The sequence below is a fragment of the Bubalus kerabau genome, chromosome 3, assembly GCF_029407905.1.
Source record: "Bubalus kerabau isolate K-KA32 ecotype Philippines breed swamp buffalo chromosome 3, PCC_UOA_SB_1v2, whole genome shotgun sequence".
Taxonomy (NCBI): Eukaryota; Metazoa; Chordata; class Mammalia; order Artiodactyla; family Bovidae; genus Bubalus; species Bubalus kerabau.
Genome location: NC_073626.1, coordinates 97,267,704 through 97,285,190, shown reverse-complemented (window position 1 = coordinate 97,285,190; position 17,487 = coordinate 97,267,704). Strand labels below are relative to the sequence as shown.

General features: G+C 40.2%; 1 protein-coding gene across 9 annotated transcripts in view; it reads left to right on the top strand.

Annotated features, from left to right (window-relative positions):
- FMNL2 (formin like 2) overlaps positions 1-17,487 on the top strand; it is a 333,194-nt gene that overhangs the window by 230,078 nt on the left and 85,629 nt on the right. For all 9 annotated transcript variants that reach the window (XR_008711915.1, XM_055572551.1, XM_055572544.1 and 6 more), the window contains exons 5-6: positions 8,087-8,170; positions 11,115-11,267. Coding sequence is in view for 8 of the 9 variants with exons in the window: in XM_055572551.1 (XP_055428526.1) it covers positions 8,087-8,170; positions 11,115-11,267 (237 nt within the window). In the remaining variant the exon portion in view is untranslated. The remainder of the gene's footprint in view (positions 1-8,086; positions 8,171-11,114; positions 11,268-17,487) is intronic.

The window sequence follows — 17,487 nt, the reverse complement described above, 5'->3', positions numbered from 1 at the left end:
AAAATAATATTATATAATAATAATTGGACAATGTTGTTAATAATGATATGAAAGTGAAAGTGAAGTCGCTCAGTTGTGTCCGACTCTTTGCGACCCCGTGGACTGTAGCCCACCAGGCTCCTCCGTCCATAGGATTCTCCAGGCAAGAATACCAGAGTGTGGGTTGCCATTTCCTTCTCCAGGGGATCTTCCCGACCCAGGGATCAAACCCAAGTCTCCCACATTGCAGGCAGAAGCTTTAACCTCTGAGCCACATATATCCCTAAGGAAATCCTTGCAGAGAATGTTACCTTCTCTATCTAAAAGTATCCTGATACTTAGGAGTTTATAATTCCCAGAAATTAAAAGGGAACATTACCTTTAAAAACTACTTGTCCTGAAAAAAAAATTATCTTTGGCACAGGCTTGCCTTTCATGGTTAAAATCTGGGGCTCTGCTGCAATAGCATTCCAAGCTACAGCTTTGTCGAGCAAAGGGTGTGTTCTGAGTTTTGATATAAGCCTAAAACTTTTTAAGTGAATGGTCTTTTGAGAAAGAAAATTAATTTTTTTGGAGTCAAATTGAAATAAGAAATGGACTAGAAATAGAGAAGAATTGGGTTATGACTTACCCAAGGCCCTTGAAATGACTTGAAATACCCTTGAAAGGAGCCAAATACTGTTAGAACACATTGGCTGTGCATTATGGACAGGCAGCTGCTGTGACATTTTGAAGGTTGGGTGATAAGATTCCAGAGGCACTGATGGTTGTGAGCGGGATAGATTGATGGGTGTTAATCCATGAAGCTGTATTGTAGGCTCACTCTCTTTGCAGGTAATTTATTTTAGTGAAACTGCCTATTAGGATAGAAAATTACTTTTCATCCTGAGTGCGAGGTCATAGAGTTCTGAAAGATGCTTCCTTGGTTCACTGTATCTCAATGGGGAGATGAGAATAGGCATGAGATTACAGGTGGGAGGTACACCTCAGCAAGGAGGAGAGGAGGATATCTGTAGAAAGAGGAAGGAGCTGAAGGATGTGAGGTGAGCATATTCTTGCCTAGACTTCTTTATGAAACAGTGCTGTCTGGGCCAGGCTGGCAGAGGAAACAGAACGGCTCAGGCTGGGTCTTAAGGGTGTACAACACCTATGGTGTATGTGTAACAAGGTATCCTATGATTAATTCATTGTTGTTATTGTTGTTTAGTTGCTAAGTCTTGTCCAAATCTTTTGCAACCCCCATGGACTGTAACCTGCCAGGCTCCTCTGTCCATGGGATTTTCCAGGCAAGAATACAAGAATGGCAAGAGGGTTGCCGTTTCCTTCTCCAGGGGATCTTTTTGACCCAGGGATCGAACCAGTGTCTCCTGCATTGACAAGCAGATTCTTTACCATTGAGCCACCAATGAATCCATTAATTCCTTATTAGATGGTGCTTTTTGGAAATTCACGAGATCATTATAATTTTGTTATGTGTTAAGCAATGTATTCAGCAAGTTAAAAGTGTTACTTCTTAACAGATTTTTTTTTTTTTATTGCTCTTGACCATTGAACCTCCCATTTTCTAGATGAGGGAACTGAGAGTCAAGCAATTAAATATCTTGCTAAAGTCCACACAATTGAGAAGCATTAAGGTTTGAACCTGCTGCTGCTAAGTTGCTTCAGTCGTGTCCGACTCTGTGGGACCCCATAGATGGCAGCCCACCAGGCTCCCTCGTCCCTGGGATTCTCCAGGCAAGAACACTGGAGTGGGTTGCCTTTCCTTCTCCAATGCATGAAAGTGAAAAGTGAAAGTGAAGCCAAGCAATTAAATATCTTGCTAAAGTCCACACAATTGAGAAGCATTAAGGTTTGAACCTGCTGCTGCTAAGTTGCTTCAGTCGTGTCCGAATCCTCGTGACCCCATGGACTGCAGCCTACCAGGCTCCTCCATCCATAGGATTTTCCAGACAAGAGTACTGGAGTTGTGTGCCATTACTTTCTCCGAAGGTTTGAACCTGAAGCTGTCCAAATCTAAAGCTGTTAACCAAACCAGGAGTTTAAAATTTCTTTTATTTCAAGACTCCTTTACTTCCTTAAATTATTTTGAAATCCAGTAAGTCTTTATTTCTGTGGGTTTTATCTATTAGGGCTTCCCTAGTTGCTCAGACAGTAAAGAATCTGCCTACAATGCAGGAGACCCAGGTTTGATGCCTGGGTCGGGTAGATTCTCTGGAGTAGGAAATGACAACTCATTCCAGTATTCTTGCTTGAAGAATTCCATAGGGTTAGAGGAGCCTGGAGGGCTACAGTCCATAGGGTTGCAAAATAGTCAGACAGGACTGAGTGACTAACACACGATCTAATTTTTTTTTTTTCTGTTTTTTTTTAAATTTTATTTTATTTTTAAACTTTACAATATTGTATTAGTTTTGCCAAATATTGAAATGAATCTGCCACAGGTATACCTGTGTTCCCCATCCTGAACCCTCCTCCCTCCTCCCTCCCCATACCCTCCCTCTGGGTCGTCCCAGTGCACCAGCCCCAAGCATCCAGTATGGTGCATCGAACCTGGATTGGCAACTCATTTCATACATGATATTATACATGTTGCAATGCCATTCTCCCAAATCTCACCACCCTCTCCCTCTCCCACAGAGTCCATAAGACTGATCTATACATCAGTGTCTCTTTTGCTGTCTCGTACACAGGGTTATTGTTACCATCTTTCTAAATTCCATATATATGTGTTAGTATACTGTATTGGTGTTTTTCTTTCTGGCTTACTTCACTCTGTATAATAGGCTCCAGTTTCATCCACCTCATTAGAACTGATTCAAATGTATTCTTTTTAATGGCTGAGTAATACTCCATTGTGTATATGTACCACAGCTTTCTTATCCATTCATCTGCTGATGGGCATCTAGGTTGCTTCCATGTCCTGGCTATTATAAACAGAACACATGATCTATTAATGTTACTATATTGGAAATTTGAACTGGTAAGTTTTAGATATGCTTATTTTAAATAATTTATTACCTCATGATAAATAATTTATTACCTCATGATAAATATTAGTTGTAGATATATAAATATAAAATAATAAACATCATACAGCATTAATAGCATGAAAATAATTATTTTCCAAAGTAAAAAAAGAATTAGTGAAAAGAGTGGCTTTGTTGTGCATGTTTACAAGTCTCTTTAATGTTTCACTAATAGAAGACAGCTGGATTCTCATACCTTTGTCTGCATTCAAGTTGTTGTGATTTGTTTTGATTTATGTATATGAAGAAAACCTTCATATACATAAACAGATATGTACTTGAAAAGGTTTTTAAATTAACCTTTTCAGATAATTGGGTTTCCCTGTGGCTCAGATGGTAAAGAATCTGCCTACAATACCAGAGACCTGGGTTGGGAAGCTTCCCTGGAGAAGGAAAGCTACCCACTCCAGTATTCTGTCCATGGGGTCGCAAAGAGTCGGACACGACTAAACGACTTTCACTTCACTTCATTTCACTTTCAAGTAATTGTGGCCAGAAATCACCAAAATTCAAGAGTGGTGATTTCTTAAAGTTAGTTGCAACATGGAATCTGAAAGTGTATCAGTGAATTTTCGTACTCTTTTATACTAAAATCTATTGTGCTGTCTTGCACTCTGGGGATTTTTACCCATGCACCATTTTGAAACATGAAAAAATCATTTAAAAAATGTTTCACTGAGTTATCCTGATCTTTCAAACATAAACACACTTTATTCTACAATGTAAAAATAAGCGTGTTTGTTAATAATCACCAGTCTCATCAGAATATAAGCATTGGAAGCTCTCAAACTCATGGTGGTCCAAAAGTCCAATGTTTGTTTGTAAGCTCAAATTTGATTGACAAAAAATTTTCTCAGTTCTTTTCCTCAAAATGGCAGGCTCAACTTCCTTCACTTTTGAGACTATCTGATGGATACCCATCAGATACCCAAGACAGTACCCTTGCCTGGAAAATCCCATGGACGGAGGAGCCTGGAAGGCTGCAGTCCATGGGGTCGCTGAGGGTCGGACACGACTGAGCGACTTCGCTTTCATTTTTCACTTTCATGCATTGGAGAAGGAAATGGCAACCCACTCCAGTGATCTTGCCTGGAGAATCCCAGGGATGGGGGACCCTGGTGGGCTGCCGTCTCTGGGGTCACACAGAGTCGGACACGACTGAAGTGACTTAGCAGCAGCAGATGGATACCCAAGATAGAATAACCATAATGTGTCTGTCATTTCACATTCCATGTGAACAGTGCCTGGGTCAGCTTGCAGCTGTATCCATGCTTTTCCTCAAGATCGCGTAGTTTTTGGGCACGCAGCAGAAATGCTCTGTGGGCTTCCCATTTTGTCGCACAGAATTAAAAAGATGTATCCTCAAGGAGCAAGCTTCAATAAAATCAGGAATTTTAGCGCTTCACTAAGAACAGTTTTAAGTGAAGTTCACTTTTACCCCCTTTCAAGTGCTTGGGGTGAAGAATACAATCAATAGGTGTAGTCACTGCTGGTAGATTTCGTTCTCATTTCTTTTGTACCATCAGTGCACGTGTCAGAAGAGTGACAGAAGCAATTACTCAACGTTTGTATGAAAATAGGTTTAACTTCACAGACCCCTGAGAGGGTTTCAGGGACCCTTGGTGGTCCATGGGCTACGTTCGAGAAACAGAGAAACCGTTTCAGATGCTGTCTCGCAGAAACGACATGGCTGCTGCTGATCAATCTGGGTGATACTTAACCTTCTTTCTCTCCCTTGTGATTTTTTTTTTTTTTCATGATTTTTCAGCAACTGCAGTTCCTTTCAGATGCCTGTTGCATCTCTCTAAAGGAGAGTGGCAGAACAAATTTACCATTTGTTCCTTCATTTTGTGTGTTGCATCTGTTTCATTTGCTCTTACACATTTAAGGCCAGTAATGTCCTTTGAGACTTTATTTTCTAGATGAGAACAATGAGGGTCTAAGATTTGGGGGAGAATCAGAGGGAAGACAACATCAATCTGGAAACAAAGCTTTGACCCGACTAGAGTAAAACGGTAACTCTTGGCACCCGCATTTAGAGCCCTTCCTTGAATAAGTTTTTTTCCAGAGCTATTTCTCATTATCACTGTGCCTTCCAGCTCCCCAGCAGCCAGTTTGGAATTTGCCTAAATTCAAATTTACAACATATGGTATTTACATCGAATCTGTGAGGTACTCAGTAATGTGGCATGCTGTCAGAATCGGAAACAATTCTACTTTCCAGGACCTGTAATCACCCAATTTGAAATTCTCTGTACTGGCAATATGTTGAAGAGTGTGTAGCGTACACAGAGGTGAAAATGGAAATTTCCTACAGGAATCCTCAATTTATGATATGTCATAATCATGTACCTGATAATGCCTTTAAAGATAATGTTTTTGAAAGTTGCCCTTTTTTCATCTCTACCTACCATCTCTATTTGATTTCCATAGTCTTTAATTTCCACAGAAGTTCACTCTCACCTCTGTTCTCTCCAATGCAGAATATGATTGTTGTTTTCTTAAACCCCAGAGCCTTTTTGTTGAGATGAGTATACAAACCTAATACCACTTGACAAAAGGGGTGGTAAGGTAGGGATCTGTGATGGAGTTCTATCTTATTCTTTCCTAAATCACCTGGGGGGTCCGAGCCAAATAGTAGACCCAAGGAAGATCTCACAGCTTCGAAAAACAGGTTAAAAATGAAATTAAACCTTTCAGAGGCAAGATGGGTTATACTCTCGCCTATTTTTAGGAACTGAGCAGAAGCTCCTGCCTTTCACTTTGAAATTTATTTTTAAGGTCCTTTCACTCAAAGTCAGCAAGAACAAGCAGGGGTATTGATAAAGGCTTTGAAATAAAAGCCAGTTAATAGGCTTTATAGTTGCATCAAAATATATGCATATTAGTACTTTGAGTTAAGAGGATTGCACTCTGGCTGTAGTTGGCTATTTCCTACCATTTCTTCCTTCCTTCCTTAAAAAAAAAAAAAAAGATCTGTGAGTCATTTTGCCTCTTCTCCAGTTTGTGGCTGAACTAAGTGAGGCAAAGGTGCTAGGGGTTGAGATGAGACAATGGCAGGTCCTTAGGGTGTCCTGGACCATTTATGTGTTTTAGAGGCAATGTCTGGAAAATCAACAAGAAGAACCTATAATGACTATTCTTCTCAACTCCTAAATTAGAGTGTTCTTATGGGGCCAGTCTGGGGGGTCACAAAGAGTCGGACACAACTTAGAGATTGAATAACAACAAATATGAGCCACTGAGAGTGAAATATGGGCCACGTAGACCACGTGAAATCAAGGTCACTGTGAAAAATCTAGTTTTCTTTCCAATAAAAAGATGACCACCCCCCCACCTGCCCAGCTCTGGGGCTTTCTGCTGTGCCCCCACTGTGGAGGGCTGGTTTAAATCATGCCCTCAGAGCCCATAGACCCAACCGATGGGAAGGCCACAGAGAGGCTAAAGGGCTTGAATTTCAAGAGCAGAGCTAGTCATCCAATTCAATAGTGAGCTCCAACCTTTCTTTAGTCTCCTACCAGTTTTAAAAGGAAAAAAATACTTTTTTTCTATTTCTAAGCTTTAAGGATGGGCACTTAAAAATGCCTCGTGTCTTCTGAGACCTAGCCACATAGGGAGTAATTTAAAATAAATGAAAATAAGGATCTGGAAGCAGACACTGAGATCATGTATGAGGTGGTGGTGTGAAGGGACCTGAAGAAAGGATGTGCTTGAGGATAAAACAACAAAATCCCCCTAGAAACAAAATTTTAAAGAAAGGCATTCTGAGCCCAACAAATTGTTTTTTTCCCTTTAAGCCAAAAACCTTAAAAGGACTGCTCATCCTTTCAGACACACAGTAGAATTGTCTGACAGTTGTTCTCATAGCTTCAGGACTGGTTTCCATAGGAGCCACAGTGTCCATAACTGGTGGACCTTATTGGCTCAGTGTTCATGGAGGAAAGCAGCCACTTTGGAATGCTTTTGACACATATACCCCAAGATTCGTTTCTGTGGTGGTATAGCAGATGCATTTACTTACTATTTGTTGGAATTTCCAATGCTGTACAGGCTTGATGGGATACCGCGTGTTCTTTGAAGGTGGATATCCTGGAGGAGATCTGGGACATAGGGTAACAGGTGTTTATCCTCAGTATCTGACCACTCTGCTTCATCTTTTGTGAAAATAAAAATGTATACACATTCTCAGAAAACTGCATTCAAATCCACCACTCAAATGCAAACTGATATTATTTTTAAATGATTTTAAACAATATGTTTGTCACATCTCAGGTCGGTTGGTGTGTGTTGCCTGCGGCTTTTTAAAAAGGTTTTAACATTCATGGAAAAAACTAAGCAATCATTATCCCTATGGAACTTCCAGAAGCCCATAAACACTGGTCTCTCATTGGCTAGTTGAGTGTTTACTACAGCATCATGTGCCAAGAAGGAGTTGAATGTGGATTTGGAATCGGGCCTGGATTTCAGTGGTTATGTCGTCATGTCCCCAGTCTGCCTGATTCCCCATGCAGTCTTGGCTCCCTAAACAAGCAGTCTGTCGATCAGTTGTGGTGGAACAAGGACAGCAGCAAGTTCCTCATTTAGAAAGTTTCTTACCTGTTATCCTCATTCTACTAAGCAGTGAAATACACAGAAGGCACTCATACACTTTTTGCCCCCACACTCACACGGAAACGTTGTGGTTTTCTTAGTGGCCATATTTGAAAGCTCCTTCCTTATGTGAGATAGTCTAGGCTTAATGCTGTAGTTCCTTTCAGGCAGCAGATGTTTCTGATGGAAAAACAAGTTTTCACTGCGTCCTTTTCATGGTAGTGCGTGCTAAGTCACTCAGTCGTGTTCAACTCTTTGCAACCCTATGAACTGTAGTCCACCAGGCTCCTCTGTCCATGGGATTTTTCCAAGCAAGAATACTGGAGTGCGTTGCCATTTCCTCCTCTAGGGAGTCTTCCCAACCTAGGGATCAAACCCTCATCTCCTGCATTGGCAGGCAGATTCTTTACCACTGAACCACCTGGGAAAGCCCTTTTATGGTACAGCATATAATAATTTTTGCCAATGAATTTTTTTTTTTCCCCAAACAGATGGGTCAGAGAGTTTCTGAATGAAGAAAACAAAGGTCTCGATGTTCTGGTAGAATATCTATCATTTGCGCAGTATGCAGTAACGTAAGTAAAACCTGGCTTGTTTCCTTTTAAATTTTATGTGGTCACAGAAGATGCAGCTCAGTGGTAAAATTAGATACCACACTGAGGGGAAAAACCCAGAAGCAGATGTGGTAAGGCTTAAGGAGGTTTGTTTCTGTTCAAGTAACTAAAAGCAAATCACATAATTGTTGGTAGAAATGCTTTTACGGCAAAAATAAAATGGGAGTAAGATCACCCTTAGAGGAGTCCTTATTTCAAAAGAAGTTCCTTCTTTGATGCTCAGGTTTCATATGTTCATATGGCAGAATACTCGAGCAATTATTGGAAGAGGTATTATGATATATTATTGAGTGAATAAAGCAAGGTACAGAAGAGTGACTCCTTTTTTATTAAAAAAAAAAACTTATATGTGTATATTTGTATGTGCTACTGAATACAGAGAAAATTAATGCAGAAATAGATACTAAACATAGTGGGAGTGGAGGAAATGGGGTAAGCAAGAGGTTTTCCTTTTTAAATTTATATATATTTGTATTGTTTTGACTTTTCCTTTATAGGGGGTAAAAAGAAAAAATGGGGAAGAGCAGGAAAAATTGTACTATTTCACCTTGCTTTTGTTGATTCACAGTTTTCTCATTTGCTAGGCTTCTGGAAAGATTTATGGTAGGAATGAAGTGTATGTTTGAATGATGCATTCTTTCCTCCACTTTCCCTCTTTAATTGAAAACTATTCCAATATCCAGAGATGGACATGCTCACACATACACATTAAGGAAATAATACTGTATTATTTTTAATTTTATTGGAAGGCATTTTGGCCTAGATGGTGCTTTTTTTCTTCTCAACTCTTCTTTTTAAAGCAAGAACTTGTTTTTTCTATTGCTCCACTTTAAGATGTAACCACGTGTTATCTTATAATCCTCATCACTTCCTTGAGAATTGGTGAAGAGAAAGCTGTAATTATTCCCGCCTTGTTGTTGCAGAAACTAAAGTGTTAACTGAAACTGGCTTGATGAGTTTCAGTTTTGATAGCTTTGTATATGATATGGACTGTATTAAGAAAATTCAACAGATAAGTTCTTATCTTCATGAGAAATTGTCCTCTGAAATAAAATGCTATTGTTTATAGCATACTCTTCCAAAGGTTGTTTCTTATCTACCCCTATTACATCGAAAACTGCTAATCTCCCCTACACTTCATATTATATGGCAAAATGGAATAGAAATATTATCCTGTTGCATATTTTAAAATCTGGAAGAGTATTTAATAAGGAACTAAGGAAGGACTAAGAAACTTCAGGAATAATGGAAAAGAATTGTGTACTATTTGTAATATGTTTGCTGTAATCAACCTTTTACCCCATCACATCAGAGCTTATAAAGTAGCTTTCCCAAATGCATCTACACATAAGGCCAATGGGAAAAGGTCATGCTTCTCCAAGGGAATTTTTCTAATCTGAAGCCCAAGAACAAAGACAACAGCAACAAAAAAAAATAAGAACTCAGAGCTTTTGGTTCCTAATCTTCTACTTTTTTAAATTTTAGAATTAACTTTACAGTCTTTGCTTATTAGTCTTATTTTTGCTTTAATTAGAAAATTATATGTAGATAAGTAATTTATGTTTTATCCTTTCTTGAAACTAAATGGGCCGAAAAAATGTCTTGCTGTTCCTTAGCATGTGGCAATTTTCTTTCCCATGTAATGTGAAACAGCAGACTCATGCAGCCTCCCTAAAACAGGAGCATTCACCAAGTTGCACGTTTCCTTTTTCTGCTCGGTGAGGGGGTTGGGGGATGAGCTGAGAGGAGCATAAGGATGCTGAACGGCTGAACATATGGGGGCTGCAGAGTGACTTAGCAGGAGACTTAATGACATGGGTGATCTTAGGATGCCCCTAGGCTTACCTTCTCTGATGTCAATTATAGGCTTCTATTTTTAATATTTAAGGATCTGTTTGATTACTCAATTCCACCTCTTTTCTGTTCACTGGTTTCTGGATCCTAAGGAATAACAGAATTGTTAGACCCATTCAATGACTTTGCGCATCCGTCTCTGTTATCTGGCTTAGAATTTAATAGATGGAGAGTATCACTTAGTTTACATATGGTTGTTCTAAGCAGCTATTTTCTTTTGGCAGTCACACTTGTATAAACAGTCATACTTGCTATTTCCAATATGTGTTATTGATATTTCTTCCATGATAGCCTTCAAAATCTTACAGATGATACTAATTATAGCTGCATTCTGTTTATTTTCTACCTGATCAGGTGTTCTTGTTGGAACTATAGCTAGAAACCATTGACAAAATATATTTTGAGAAAGTAGAGCTACTAACTTTGGCAGGGGAAACATGCATAGAACACAGAGGGCTGTATGTTAAAAATTTGTTCCTAAAATTATATAAGGATGAGCAATTTAGCCATTTATTCTAACATGGTTAACATGAGTAATAACCTCAAAAATATGCCAGAGAAACAACAGCCCTACTTTAAAGAGCACCACACTGGGGAGAGATTCCAAAATCAAAGCAAATTCATAACTTTGCAAGTAATGTATCACATATGGTTGGAAAAGCACATTTGCCAACACACTAGGAGAAAATGCTCGGTGAAAATTGATGGGTAGGAATAAATTAGTATACGCCTAACATATTGACTCGTTAAAGCAAAATGTAGACAGCTCTAAGATCTTTTTTCCCTATCCCACCAGAGCTCATTACTAATCAGTAAGTCAGCAAGCCTTATAATAAGATGCAAATAACACATTCCTAGTTGTCATTCTGTATTTTTGAAGCTAACACATAGTCCATGGAAATTCATTTGTATTCCATTATCAGTTTTCTTTGTTTGCAAAAACTACCCATATTAAGGTGCAGATGTGTAATTGAAAGGAGCAAGTTTTACACATCCATGTGTTTGTGTGAATCTGAATTAAGTCTTGAGTGGCATTTCTCTTTTGTTTTAGTTTTGACTTTGAAAGTGTGGAGAGCACTGTGGAGAGCTCGGTGGACAAATCAAAGCCCTGGAGTCGGTCCATTGAGGACCTGCACAGAGGAAGCAACCTGCCTTCCCCCGTGGGCAACAGTGTATCCCGCTCGGGAAGACATTCTGCCCTGCGGTGAGTGCCTGGATTCAGGAACAGGCGGGTTTGTAAGATATGTTGGGACAACTTCTGTTGAGGATCCTGGGCTTTGTGTGTATCACTTGTTCTTGTCCCACGACACTTGTGTTGTCAACGATTCCAAATGCAGATTCCTACGGGAGTTCATGGGATCATCTGTTGGGCAATACTCAATGCCTTTAAGTAGCTTGCTGCAAATACTACTCCTTCATTCAGCACAGAAGAAAATTCTGCTTCCAAATGACACAGCAGAGCAGTCTCCATAGACAGATAAGTTCCTGAAACCCAGGAGATGCTGCCATCCTGGGCTCTGTTTCCTAGGTAGAGTCAGCACATTGAGATCTGAGAATCTCAGGAACTCCTTGTTGTTATTTAAACCCTACTCCTTCCTCTCTTCTTCCTGTGGTAACTCAGGTGTGTCTTCTGTGGGTTGTGTTCTTAGTCATAGGTGCAGTGATTATTTTAATTAAAGAGATGCCTTTAAGCACTGTTCCTTTCGTTGGGTGTGCTCTCCATTGTCAGCCTTCTGTTTCCTCCTACAGATTCCTCCTTCTTTGGTTGAAATACCACCTTACTAAGGGAGGATGGGGGGTGAACAACTATATTACTGCTGAGTGTAATATCACTGAAATTGTACATTCACTCATACCTACTGTAGAGTTTGGTGGGTTTTTGTCATGGAAAGTTAAAGTCTTTATAAATTCAGTTCTGCTCAGGATTTGATGTTTAAATATTATGCTTTTTATCAGCCATGCAGATTTTCCTTGTTTGGAAATGCCAAAATTATTAGCAGCTTTAGAATGATTCAATAATAATAATGAAGAATTGTATGTCAATTCATCTCATGACTTTTGCAATAGGTCAAGGGCTATAGGAGTCTGGTGGGCTGCTGTCTATGGAGTCGCAAAGAGTCAGACATGACCGAGCGCCTAGGCATAGCACACGTACAAGTTTCCCAGGTGGTAAAGAATCTGCTTGCCGATGCAGGAGATGCAGTTTCAATCCCTGGGTTGGGAAGATCCCCTGGAGTAGAAAATGGCAACCGACTCCAGTATTCTTGCCTGGGAAATCCCATGGATAGTCAAGCCTGGTGGACTATATATAGTCCATGGGGTTGCGAAGAGTCAGATACAACTGACTGCATGCACGTGCGCGTGCACACACAGGCACACACACACACACACACAAGGGCTATATAACCTTCTAGTCTGCATCAGCTTAATGTGTGGACAGAGGATTATGTGGGCTGATTGGGAAGTTGAAGGAGGGCCAGTTGTGCCTGAAGAACTCCCTAATCACTCTGTAACCCAAATGGAAAGTCTTACCATTGATACAGCTATAGTGATGTGTAAGGAATTTAATTGACAAAAGTACATTTTTAATTTGCTTTTTCATCATTTCTTACCTGGAAAGTATCATATACTGGCCAGCTACCATCTTAACAAGAAGTTATTTATTTTTCACTGCAGGATAATTTCTTTACAATATTATGTTGGTTTCTGACATACATTAACATGAATCAGCCATTGATATACATATGTCCTCTCCCTGTAAATCTTCCCTCCCATATAATTCATTTTAAATTGGAAAAAAAAAGACCCAAAGTATATAGAGAGACATGATGGAAATACTGTTCTGAGAAACTTGGGAACCATTATGACATTTCTGGTTGGCAGGTGTGTTGACCAAATAAGAAACCAACATTGTGTTGTTTTTTGTGTGTTTAAACAGTTTCAGGCTCAGGAACGGAACATTTGAAATTCCTTTGACTCCTTCGTTCAGTTCAGTTGAGTCCCTCAGTTGTGTCTGACTCTTTGAGACCCCATGAATCGCAGCACGCCAGGCCTCCCTCTCTATTACCAACTCCCAGAGTCCACTCAAACTCATGTCCATTGAGTTGGTGATGCCATCCAGCCATCTCATCCTCTGTTGTCCCCTTCTTCTCCCACTTTCAATCTTTCCCAGCATCAGGGTCTTTTCCAATGAGTCACCTCTTCACATCAGGTGGCCAAAGTATTGGAGTTTCAGCTTTAGCATCAGTCCTTCCAATGAACACCCAGGACTGATCTCCTTTAGGATGGACTGGTTGGATCTCCTTGCAGCCCAAGGGACTCTCAAGAGTCTTCTCCAAAACCACAGTTCAAAAGTATCAATTCTTCAGCACTCAGCTTTCTTCACAGTTCAACTCTCATACATGACCACTGGAAAAACCATAGCCTTGACTAGAAGGACCTTTGTTGGCAAAGTAATGTCTCTGCTTTTGAATATGCTATCTAGGTTGGTCATAACTTTCCTTCCAAGGAGTAAGCATCTTTTAATTTCATGGCTGAAATCACCATCTGCAGTGATTTTGGAGCCCCAAAAAATAAAGTCTGACACTGTTTCCACTGTTTCCCCATCTATTTCCCATGAAGTGATGGGACCAAATGCCATGATCTTAGTGTTCTGAATGTTGAGCTTTAAGCCAACTTTTTCACTCTCCACTTTCACTTTCATCAAGAGGCTTTTTAGTTCCTCTTCACTTTCTGCCATAAGGGCGGTGTCATCTGCATATCTGAGGTTATTGATATTTCTCCCAGCAATCTTGATTCCAGCTTGTGCTTCCTCCAGCCCAGCATTTCTCATGATGTCCTCTGCATATAAGTTAAATAAGCAGGGTTACAATATACAGCCCTGATGTACTCCTTTCCCTTTTTGGAACCAGTCTGTTGTTCCATGTCCAGTTCTGTTGCTTCCTGACCTGCATACAGGTTTCTCAAGAGGCAGGTCAGGTGGTCTGGTATTCCCATCTTTCAGAATTTTCCACAGTTTATTGTGATCCACACAGTCCAAGGCTTTGGCATAGTCAAGAAAGCAGAAATAGATGTGTTTCTGGAGCTCTTGTTTTTTTGATGATCCAGTGGATGTTGGCAATTTGATCTCTGGTTCCTTTGCCTTTGCTAAAACCAGCTTGAACATCTGGAAGTTCATGGTTCATGTATTGCTGAAGCCTGGCTTGGAGAATTTTGAGTCCTTCATGGGCTCTCAAAAAAACAAAACAAAACAAAACAATATAGCAATAAATTTCATGACACTTGTTGACTTGAAGCTTCGATTTTTGTTTTTATACAACATGTATCAGTGTATTCCACGTCTAATGGATTCTAATTCTGTATTTGGTCATTTGATAGCATCTCTAACTTGTAAAAACAGCAACCAGAGGTACAGGCATATGGAACATATATATTGCTTTTCACATACCCAAAGATTGTTGGGCTTCCCTGATAGCTCAGTTGGTAAAGAATCGCCTGCAATGCAGGAGACCCCAGTTGGATTCCTGGGTCAGGAAGATCCACTGGAAAAAGGGATAGGCTACCCACTCCAGCATTCTTGGGCTTCCCTTGTGGCTCAGCTGGTAAAGAATCCACATGCAGTGCAGGAGACCTGGCTTTGATCCCTGGGTTGAGAAGATCCCCAGGAGAAGGGAAAGGCTACCCACCCCAGTATTCTGGCTTGGAGAATTCCATGGACTGTGTATAGTCCATGAGATCACAAAGAGTTGGACACAACTGAGTGATTTTCAAAGATTGTTTACATATATATATATATATATATTTTTTTTTTTTCTCTCTCTCTCTTCCTTCTCCTTCCTCTCTCCCCTTTATTTTTTCTGCTGCCTCCACTTTTTGACTTTATTTTTGTTGGTCTTCTTTTTCATTCTTCCACGTCATTTTTGATCATCATCTCCTCCTCTCTCTTGCCCTTTCCCGTCCTCCTGTCTCCTCTTCCTCCAGTTCCATTCATCTCTCATGTCACCACCAGATTAGTTTCTCTGCCTGAGTATCTTCAGTTCAAATGCCACCAGAGCCGCTTCTCCCCTTGTTGCTTCTGGAGCAACTTCAGTTTACACATTGATGACAAGGCTTCTAACCAGAACATCTTGTAAGTCATGGATGACAATGAGAGTGACACCCAAGAGACCTTGTAGTGCGTGACAGCAGAGCGTGGTACCTGCTCTCTGTGTGACAGTATGATAACTGCATGGCTTCATTCCATCACCTTGTACTGGGATAAAGCCTAGTACCTTTTAAAGTTTGATTCTTTCTGTTATCATATTATGATTCTTCATTTTAAGAGTTTGAGCCTTCAAGCAATACTGCATTTTAACTAATATTGAAAGGTTTGTTAAACAAATGTTTAACAAATGTTTGTTTGTTTGTTTGTTTTGGACTGATAAAAAGACAGTCACATTCTGTAGAGACGATTTATTCTGGTAGCTTTGTTTGATTAGAATGTCTTCTGTATCCAAATGTAGATTTTAGTTCCCGCATCCCCATCCCCAGATAATAATGTAGATTCAGTAATCTTATCCTATATCATTGACAAAGGGTTGGTTAAAAACTTGGAGGAAGAAATGAGATTTCAAGAAATTTAAAACACGTCATATATAAAAAAAAGAGACAATAAATGTGGCTTGAATGAAGACAAGGAAAAACGCTCTACTTTCAAAACAAAATTATAATGGTGCACTCTCCTTTTCATATTTAGCCTTTTAGAAATACTTAAAATAGATGGTTAAGCATTTTGTGACATGACATTCACCTGGAGTTGTATCAACTTGTAGATTCTGTACTATCATAAATTTGTCAGAGTAGCCAGTTGTAGAAATGGTTATTGATGCAATGGAAACCTCGAGTGTGCTGTCTCATAAGCTTAGAGTCTGGTTAAGATAGATTTCTGTTACAGGTCTAGCTAAATTAAATGATGCCTTGTATGCATATATGGACACTCTAGATTTTTTAAGGCAAAGATTGCATTAATTCAGATGTAAGAGAAAGTAATTTTTAAGAATGTCATGTTTAATGCCACTAAACTTAAATAAGCTGACTTCCCTGGTGGCTTGGATGGTAAGAACAGCTGCCTACAATGCAGGAGACCCAGGTTCGATCCCTGGGTCAGGAAGATCCCCTGGAGAAGGAAATGGCAACCCACTCTAGTACTCTTGCCTGGAAAATTCCATGGACGGATGGAGGAGCCTAGTAGGCTACAGTCTGGGGGGTTGCAAAGAGTCAGACATGACTGAGCAAAATCACTTTCTTTCTGTAGTTAATAAATCAGTATTACGAGGTTTAAAAGAAAGTGGTGGAGCGTTAGGAATCTGGAGGGAAGACCAGATTTAAACTGGGACTTTGAGTGATGGCCAGACTTGCTTGTCAGGGTGAGGAAAGGCTGTCGCAGGTAGAGGTAATATGAACGAACATGGGCTGAGCAAAATCTTACATCGGAGATCAGATCTGTTTGGGATACAGGGAAGGTCCTGCCTCTCTGGGACAGAGGTTCTGTGATCTTTGCAGTGGGATAGGACTGTCTAATCGAAGAAGGCAATGGCATCCCACTCCAGTACTCTTGCCTGGAAAATCCCATGGATGGAGGAGCCCGGTAGGCTGCAGTCCATGGGGTCGCTAAGAGTCGGACACGACTGGGCGACTTCACTTTCACTTTTCACTTTCATGCATTGGAGGAGGAAATGGCAACCCACTCCCGTGTTCTTGCCTGGAGAATCCCAGGGACGGGGGAGCCTGGTGGGCTGCCGTCTCTGGGGTCGCACAGAGTCGGACACAACTGAAGCGACTTAGCAGCAGTAGCAGCAGCAGGACTATCTAATGGCGACTGGGTCATAGACATACCAAACTGGGAAAGCCTTGCAGGTCACCCTTACTGACCTTCCCACTTAAAGGAAATCATGACCCCATATTTTCTTTAATATATATTAACTCCTACTTACATTTCTTTCTAAGATTTCCTAGAACAAATTTTACTGTTTTTCCTGAGATTACTATCTTAATGGACTGGCATTTTGTGAAGTCATCATCACTATTTTTAGCACTTGCATATACTTAGTGGATTTACATGAAGAGTTCAAATTTACATCCTTGTTTACACGTCTTTAATCCTTTCCTGGCAATGTGTTTCATCGGAGTAATTTTTAAAAATTGCTAAAAATCGAGCACAAAGATATTGGTAGCATTGATTTTTATTGGGGAGAAAAATAGAATTTGTTGAGTGTCCACTGTGTGCCGGGCACTGTCCTAAGAGCCTTCTGTGATTGTTCACTGTGTACAAGGCCTCTATGAGATACATACCTGCTGCTACTAGTTAATACTGTCACTCTGAGGAAACCAAGGCCTCTAGCGGTTAAGCAACTTGCCTGGGATCTGAAGTGAGGTGGCCAGACCCC